An 8,847-nucleotide genomic window follows, 5' to 3' on the forward strand; every position below is an offset into this window, starting at 1 on the left:
AACTCACCAACTGTTCAGCAATAAAAATAAACGAACAAATATCCTAGAATCCGCCGAATGTATTTCTATGAAAATATTTAAATAAGTGAATTTGAAAGTCTCTGATGTCACACCCCTGAAAATCACAAATGAATAGACTAAATACTGGATTCGTGGAATGTGTCTCCATGAACATAAATGGCTGTGAAATTCCTCCATTGCTTTCCATAGAAATAAACAACGGAAATCACAAAAGAGCGGGTCCGGATTGATATGCTAAAACAGACGAGATTTGTCATCTGTCTTGAGCGTGAGTGCGGGACTCACCGAGAGTGTCGCCAGGCGACGCGTGGTGTAGTACAGGTGCGTGTTTAAAAGGATATGGGTTCGTGATCATCTTGAGGCACCAGTTGCGTGGTCGCGTGTTCTGGTCCAGGTACTTGAGGGCCACGGGGATGAACCCCGGGTAGGGCAGCTCCTCCTCCTCTTCGTCTTCGTCGTCCTCGTCCTCCTCGTCTTCGTCATCCTCCTCGTCATCGTCGTCCTCCAGGTCGGAGAGCGCCGCGACGTCCGACTCGGAGCCGTGCACGGGGTCCGAACCCGCGGCATGCGGGTCGGGCGGGTACTGGCGGTAGTGGTGCAGCGACATGCTCACGACGAGCGCACCATGGCCTCGCGACACTTCCACTTGCGGCCCACAGGTTGCGCGGAGCGGCGCGCTGCAACGAGAACTGTCCGTCGGCGGCCGAGCCCCAACTCATACAAACGAGGGCCGGACGGACGCTCGGCGCCCGCGCACCCAGCGCCGCCCAGCGGGAGAGGCCGGACTTAGCGCCTGTCCACCAACTCCGCGGCGCGGGCCAGTGAGCATGCGCAACCCTCACGCACGCCTTGGTAATGCTACATCGTCATTACCATTGACTGCATACTGCTTTGTTACATTCAACAGTTGTTCGAAATATTCGACCGATCATATCAGCAGCGGCGCTGGTTGTATGCTAGTAGTAGTAGTAAAGATGGTGTAGCAACAATGGTAGTGTTGGTGGTAACAAGTGGTACTACTCTAGTAGTGCCAGTCATAGTTATATTAGAAACAGTAGTAGTGGTAATGGTAGTGTAGGCTAGTTTATAACACTAGTATAACAGTAGACTACAAGTAAAACACGAAATGTTTGATATCAAAATATTGTATGTCCCTGTTACAACTTCTTGCAAGATCATTCATTCCATTCTTTTTTACTTTCACACAAAATATGGTAACGCTGCAAACAAGAGAAAGGAGAGGAGGAGAGAGAGGGAGAGGGAGAGAGAGAGAGAGAGAGGGGGGGAGGGAGGGAATAGAAAGAGTAGAAAAAGAGGAGAGCAAAGAAGGAAGAAAAAATAAAGGAAGAGCGATGAGAACAGCATAAAAAAGAACAGATGAGAAGAGAGAGAGAAGAAGAGGGATGAGAGAGACAGAGAGAAAAAGAGAAATATAGGATGGGATAGGACAGATTAGGATTAGTTAGGATAGACAGGACAGGTTACGACAGGATAAGTTAGGATAGGACAGAACAAAACAAGATAGGGTAAGGCAGGACAGGATAGGATAAGTTAGTATAGGATAGGACATGATAGGTTAGGATAAGATAAGGTAGAAGAGGATAGGATAAGACAAGTAAAGAATAGTATAGGATAGGATAGGATTTAAAACGTATTACCTTAGAACCTCCACTAGTTTAACACAATGAAAGTATTAAAGAAAAGGGAGTACAGGAGGTGACTGACTTCTTTTCTCGAAAGTTCTTGCCATAATAGTAAGCGTGTAGGTATAATCGATATTACCTCCGCTATAGTCGACCACATTATACGCTGATCTGAAACAACTCTACCACCTGCGTCACAACAAAACGGAGTAATAGCGGAGTGAAGTGTCACGTCTTGCTATTTGACAGGTCCGACTTTTGAATGCAACAATAGACTGGAGTGAAAGGTTTCTTTCATTGTACATGTCATCAGAAGAAGTATAAAAATACAGTATTGTGATGCTGTAAAAATATTTTTTCTAGATTTTCATGGAAATAGACAGTGTTCAGTATTCATAGACCGAAATACAATTCTTTTCTTTTTTTACAGGTCTGATTGTGTTCAACAATTTATGCTAAATGTTTCAACGTTTTTATAGACATTGTCCACATTCGGTGTGTACAAGTCCAGTAATCCGATAATTATGAAGATTAAATATAATAGTAGCAGTAGAATTTAATTAGTATTATTTTGAAATAGACGACACATAATAGCTATTTACTCCAAATCAAAGAAGACGAATTTCTTCTGGGTTATTTAGTCAACTTAGAATAAACATACAATTAAGCGGCTTATCTCATATAATTCGTATCCAAGAAAACAATTTCCTAAAAAAAATTAATATTTACATAAATATGCGCTTTCCCTTTTCCATCTATAAAAAGGAAGAATTGCATCGTGTTGATAGCTCGACCAGGGAGATGTACAGTAGTGGCAAAAAAAAAACCGGACCGACCCTTGTAGCTAATTTCAGAGCCTTAATCACTACAGAGCACGATAGAGTGGTAACTAAGACTTTCGTGGTTCGAATCCTGCCTGGGAAGGAAACTTTTTTTTTGTTCCTTATTCAAATTTATTCCCAATACTTTTCGATTGAGCACTTAAAGATTTAACAAATCTCATTAACATCTTCAGAGTTATGCTCTACAATATAAGCTATTTAAGTTTAAATAATTATTGTAAATATTAATACAAGAATCCACATTACAAAAAATATAAGGAAGAACTTTAAATTATTACATTGTCATCACTGATTAATTTGACTTGGTAAAATTCATGTTCTGGGAATAAAAAGTTAATTAAGTAGTAAAATATCGCTGCAATCGAAAAGTATTGGGAATAAATTTGAATAAGGAACAAAAAAAAAAAGTTTCCTTCCCAGGCAGGATTCGAACCACGAAAGTCTTAGTTGCCAGTCTATCGGTGCTCTGGAGTGAACAAGGCTCTGAAATAAGCTACAAGGGTCGGTCCGGCTTTTTTTTTTGCCACTACTGTACATATTACTCATAAAACTCAAAGTGGTTGCCGGAAGATCTATAGATACATAGGCCTATAGTCTATTATTTAAAGTAGACATGTCAAGGACACGGGCAAGGTTACAAACTTCTGTCTCTCAGAGAGCACTTTGCGAGGGCTATGGTTTGAGGGAGTGTAAGAGAAATCGTCATTTAGAGGTGTACGTTGTAAGTTGTAAGGTAAGAAGTAACTACAGTAATGTATATTTACTTGTACCACAAGTTAATACTAGGCTATACATAGCTCTGCTAGGATTATTTATTTAGGAAATTTATGTTTCTACAGGGACATCATTTTATTTTTACTAACATTCCTAATATTAACTTGCCTATACCTCTGGATCAACGCCGTTTGCTACCTCCTTCCACGACTGAAGTTCGATGATACTGGCGTAAAATACAAACATATCACTTTGCTATGTATAGGAGGGAAGAAAAGTAGTTCATCCATTTACGTCAACTAGGAAATATCACGCTTTTGACTTTCATATTTTTCATTAGGTTTTTGTTTAATCAAAATACAGTACAGTATTAACAATGAGTGTTTTTACTCACGAACTGAGCTGTCCATGCGGACGTATTCATTATGCAGTATATATTATACTGTTTACAGCACATTAGCGTACACTATAGAGAATGAAGTTAAATTGAAAAATAATCATAATATGGATAATTAAACACATTTTTTTTAAATGGTGGCCGTTCATTTCGATACAGGCTTCAGTTCTAATGTATATATTATCGCACTTTAGACTATTGTACGTAATTCCAATTACCAGGTTCGTACTTCGTATCAATAACTCATGTTCAAATAATTCTGTACCTACTCTATAAAAGAGACCTTACGTACTGTAAATTCAATCTTCACTTCTGCCCGATCCGAAAAGATAAAATTACTCAGACATGCTATCTACTGTCCGTCCAAGTGGTTACGTCGCAGGGTCGTAGAAAGGTAGGAAATCACGTGACAGTTAATTCCTTAACGAGGCCCTTTTATGTAAGTTATTTTAAACAATTGTATGGGTATAATATTATGTAGACGTCCAATTCCTAACAGAAATTAATGTTCTCAGAAAAGAGCTAAGACAGCCCAGCCACTAGCATTTACAGAGAGGCGAATAGAAGGAGGTGGGGGAAACCGGGATGCGACGTAGGCAAATGGAAAATGATGCAATATTGAAAGCTCTTTCGTCACTGGAAAACGCGAACATATTTTTGGAACGTACTGTTTACTATGTCCGTAAGGCTACTACGACTGTATATGCGGTCTTGGATATGTGTGGAAGACGGTTGAACTTCATTAGTAGAAGGGGTGGGAGTGAAGTACATTCAAAAACTCAGGTAAAATAAAAGTTGAAGTAAAAATAAAATGATGTCCCTGTACAATCACGTTAAATAATGTTTCTTTCGAGGTATAATCGACAATAATTCTTAATAAAAATTATTTCACGTTACAACACAAACAATTTGAAATATTACTATATTGTGACACTATCCATTCAAGAATAAATGCGCAGAAAGCTATATCCTGACACCTTTTCAGAATTATTATATATTGAAAATTTTTTCAAAATAAAACTAAACTAATTCAAATCTCTCTTTTTTTTTTTTTTTACACACACATACAAACACCCTGGTTTGTCCTTATTCGTGGAAGTTTCAGTCTTCTATATTTGTGTGATGATCTCTAGAAATAATTTTTCCAATGTCAGTCTTGCTGGGAACTATCCCCGCAATGGACGCTATGTGAGAATCTGTCAAACGCGGTGTTCGCCTAGTTTTGTTGAGATTCATTTGTAAAAAAAAAAATTGTTCTCACCCATAAATACTCCCAAATATTGGCATTACTTATTCTGCAAACTTACGAGCGAGATGGTACGAGTATTTAACCCTTAAATTCACAACGTATCCTTTAGGATACAACATGTTAATAAGCTATATGCTATAATTTTGATAGAACAATAGAAAAAAAATGATAAGAAAATTAAAATTTCACAATACTATAATTACAACATAATTATAAAATATGGACATTGCGATAGTTGTTTTCCTTACAGTCCGACACGGTTTAATAAACTATTGTGAGAAATGAAGTTTCGACAATTTAAGGGTTAAACAAATAATACGCCTATTCCAAATTATTATATATTGACAAATTTTTCAAAATAAAACTAAAATAATTCAAATCTCTTTTGTTTTTACACACATATACAAACTTCCTGGTTTGTCCTTATTCGTGAAAATTTCGATCTTCTATATTTGTGTGATGATCTTTAAAAATAATTTTTCCAATGTCAGTCTTGCTGGGAACTATCCTCATAATGGACGCTATGTGGGAATCTGTCAAACGCGGTCTTCGCGTAGCTTTCTTGGGATTCATTTAAAAAAAAACTGTTCGCACCTATAAATACTCCCAAATAATGGCATTACTTATTCTGCAAACTTACGAACGAGATAGATTAAACAAAATAATAATAATCACAGTAATGACTCTAATTCGGTTATGTACATCTATTATCACTTTATCAGGCAGTACATCTCACTTTGACGATATGTGTCAGAGGAAGAACAATTGTTTCTATACATCTGAAGTCTGATTAGTGGAATACAATATGTAGCTAATCGGTGCTGTATGCATTGGAGGGGGAAAGGAACTGGTAACCTTATCTCATTATCTCCTGGTTCAGTTGCCTCATGAGTGATGTCTTATTGGTGTTACTTATGAGGTTCAAACTGTCTTCGGACAGTTGACTAAACAGCAACAACAACAACAACCACAGTAAAACTTTTAAAATTGTTAACAACACAACCTTATAACTTCTAGTTATATTAAGGAATGTCTTAGACCACAACGCTACGGCGCGGCACTCAATATGAATAGATTCAACACTGACTATTTGAAAATGAAAGCGTGGACATCATTTGTACTTGTACAGATACGAAATTAAATTGGGAGCTCTCTTATTGTATAAGTTTCGCTTGCATCACACTGTGCATTTGCAGCAAACAAGAGCCCCTTTATACATGTTACTTGTGGACAGTCATACAAAATTTCTGCCTACATACAGGTGGACTCCCATCAAGACTCGCCCCAAATTTTAATTCCGTATCTGTACAATGAAGCAGCGATTGCGCCAAGAACAATAATAGTAATAGTGGTGGTAGTAGTAGTAGTAGTAGTAGTAGTAGTAGTAGTAGTAGTAGCAGTAGTAGCAGCAGTAGTAGTAGCAGCAGAGTAGTAGTAGCAGTAACAGCAGAGTGGTAGTAGCAGTAGTAGTAGTAGTAGCAGCAGTAGTAGTAGTAGCAGTAGTAGTAGTAGCAGCAGTAGTAGTAGCAGCAGAGTATTAGTAGTAGCAGTAGTAGTAGTAGCAGCAGAGTAGTAGTAGCAGTAGTAGCAGCAGCAGTAGTAGTAGTAGTAGCAGCAGTAGTAATAGTAGTAGTAGCAGTAGTAGTAGCAGCAGTAGCAGCAGCAGTAGTAGCAGTAGTAATAGTAGCAGTAGTAGTAGTAGCAGCAGTAGTAGTAGCAGCAACAGAGTAGTAGTAGTAGCAGTAGTAGTAGTAGTAGTAGTAGTAGCAGAGTAGTAGTAGTAGTAGTAGTAGTAGTAGTAGTAGCAGAGTAGTAGTAGTAGCAGCAGCAAAGTAGTAGTAGTAGTAGCAGTAGTAGTAGTAACAGTAGTAGCAGCGGAGTAGCAGTAGTAGTAGTAGTAGTAGTAGTAGCAGCTGTAGCAGTAGTAGTAGTAGTAGTAGCAGTAGTAGCAGCAGTAGTAGTAGTAGTGGTAGTAGCAGTAGTAGTAGAAGCAGAGTAGTAGTAGCAGCAGTAGTAGTAGCAGCAGTAGTAGTAGCAGTAGTAGTAGTAGCAGTAGTAACAGTAGTAGCAGCGGAGTAGCAGTAGTAGTAGCAGCAACAGTAGTAGCAGCGGAGTAGCAGTAGTAGTAGCAGCAGCAGTAGTAGTAGTAGTAGTAGTAGCAGTGGTAGCAGCAGTAGCAGCAGTAGTAGTAGCAGTAGTAGCAGCAGTAGTAGTAGTAGTAGTAGCAGTAGTAGCAGTAGTAGTAGTAGTAGTAGCAGCAGTAGTAGTAGTGGCAGTAGCAGTAGTAGTAGTGGCAGAAGCAGCAGTAGTAGTAGTAGCAGCAGTAGTAGTAGTAGTAGCAGTAGTAGTGGTAGTAGTAGTAGTAGCAGTAGTAGTGGTAGTAGCAGTAGTAGTGGTAGTAGTAGCAGTAGTAGTAACATAGTAGTAGTAGCAATAGTAGCAGTAGTAGTAGTAGTAGTAGTAGTAGTAGTAGCGGTAGTAGCAGCAGCAGTAGTAGTAGTAACAGTAATAGTAGCAGTAGTAGCAGTAGCTGTAGCAATAGCAATAGTAGTAGCAGTAGTAGGGGTAGTAACAGTAGTAACAATAGTAGTAGTAATAACAAATTATTCGTCACACTAGATGTTTTCTTACGTGGAGGGATTCTTTATTATTCATTACTTATATTTTTGTCACTTTCTTGCGACACACAAGTGGATCATTCGTGATGCACCGCTTGAAAATGGCTGCTCTGTAACGTCGATTCTGAGCTCCTCGTAACATCAGTGAAACTTCCATTTACAAACATTCGTCTCTTACGCAAATAGTTCTTATTTGCCTTTAAGAGATGGAATTACATGATGCGATATTGTTGGGTTTCTATATAGTGTCTTAGAAGCAGAAACATCAACCGTTCCAACTACACAGCGGCTTCATCGTCAAAGGAGGCAAGAAAGAGAAACCCGCGTTGGATTCGTTACCAAGAGTTATTCTCCAACTGGAACAGCTGATCTATCACATAGATTTCCTTTTCCTTGTCATTCCTGAACTTGCAGTCCTACGCAGTTCTGAAATTGTGGACGGTTCTGCATCTACGATACGGTGTAGAAAAGATTCCGCACTCCAACACGAAAGATTTTAGGGCCGTATTCATAGACATTTTTAGCGCGCGTTTCCGGTGGATGATCAGCGTTTTTCGTATTCACAAACCAGTGTTAGCGATAGGATATTATTTGAATTCTGTACTAGTAACCAGTGGATAGCCGGGGCTAGCTTAGTACGCTCGTAGCGCGTGCTGCGAAATGTCTATGAATAGCACCCTATGATTAGTATATTGATGGGATTAACATTAAGCTTATAGCCTACATATAATTACACAAACATAAATTTAGCTAGTAATAGTAGTCAACCAGTGTATATTCGAAATAGTAGCAGTAGCAGTAGCAGTAGCAGTAGTTGTAGTGGTAGTAACAGTAACGGATGTACGCCTGGAAACAGGTTTTGCTTAGTACCGCGCGGTTCGAAAAGAGACATGGGCAAGTAACAGCCCGATTAGCGGTGATTTAGCACGTCAGTTTTCAGCAATAAAATTATGCGACCTGTATCTACATTATATTGCAGATTTAATTCATTCGCTTATCTTAGTATAAGTGTTTAAACTGTTTACCAATCTCTCTAATGCACATATCGCATCTTTTGAAAAGATTTGACGCGAGTTGGATATCGTCTCTATCGACAGAATTCAATCCTAGGCACGTAGTCCGTTTCATTTGATTTATGAACAACTGTTCTTATATTAGCCTTTATAATTCTTCGCTTTTCAAGCTGATGTCTTGTATATATCTACCTACTGAGTTAACTTCCTTAACGATGTTTGAAGACATATTTTTTCCCGATAAGTTATGTATATATACGAATTTTGTTTGAGATTCAGTCAAAACTTATCTGTATCATAATTCCTACTACAGATAAGTTTTAACTGAATCTCAAACAAAATACGTATAT

General features: G+C 38.6%; 1 protein-coding gene across 1 annotated transcript; it reads right to left on the bottom strand.

Annotated features, from left to right (window-relative positions):
• Nucleotides 1-248: 248 nt before the first annotated feature.
• Nucleotides 249-754, bottom strand: LOC138705663 (ran GTPase-activating protein 1-like). The gene has a single exon (XM_069834250.1). The coding sequence runs from the start codon at nucleotides 626-628 to the stop codon at nucleotides 275-277; it is 354 nt and encodes a 117-aa protein (XP_069690351.1). The 5' UTR covers nucleotides 629-754; the 3' UTR covers nucleotides 249-274.
• Nucleotides 755-8,847: the final 8,093 nt, after the last annotated feature.

This window comes from Periplaneta americana, chromosome 9, assembly GCF_040183065.1.
Source record: "Periplaneta americana isolate PAMFEO1 chromosome 9, P.americana_PAMFEO1_priV1, whole genome shotgun sequence".
In the NCBI taxonomy this organism is placed as follows: domain Eukaryota; kingdom Metazoa; phylum Arthropoda; class Insecta; order Blattodea; family Blattidae; genus Periplaneta; species Periplaneta americana.

Excerpts from the sequence above, each read along its gene's own strand:
- LOC138705663 (XM_069834250.1), bottom strand. The coding sequence starts at position 628 with ATGTCGCTGCACCACTACCGCCAGTACCCGCCCGACCCGCATGCCGCG.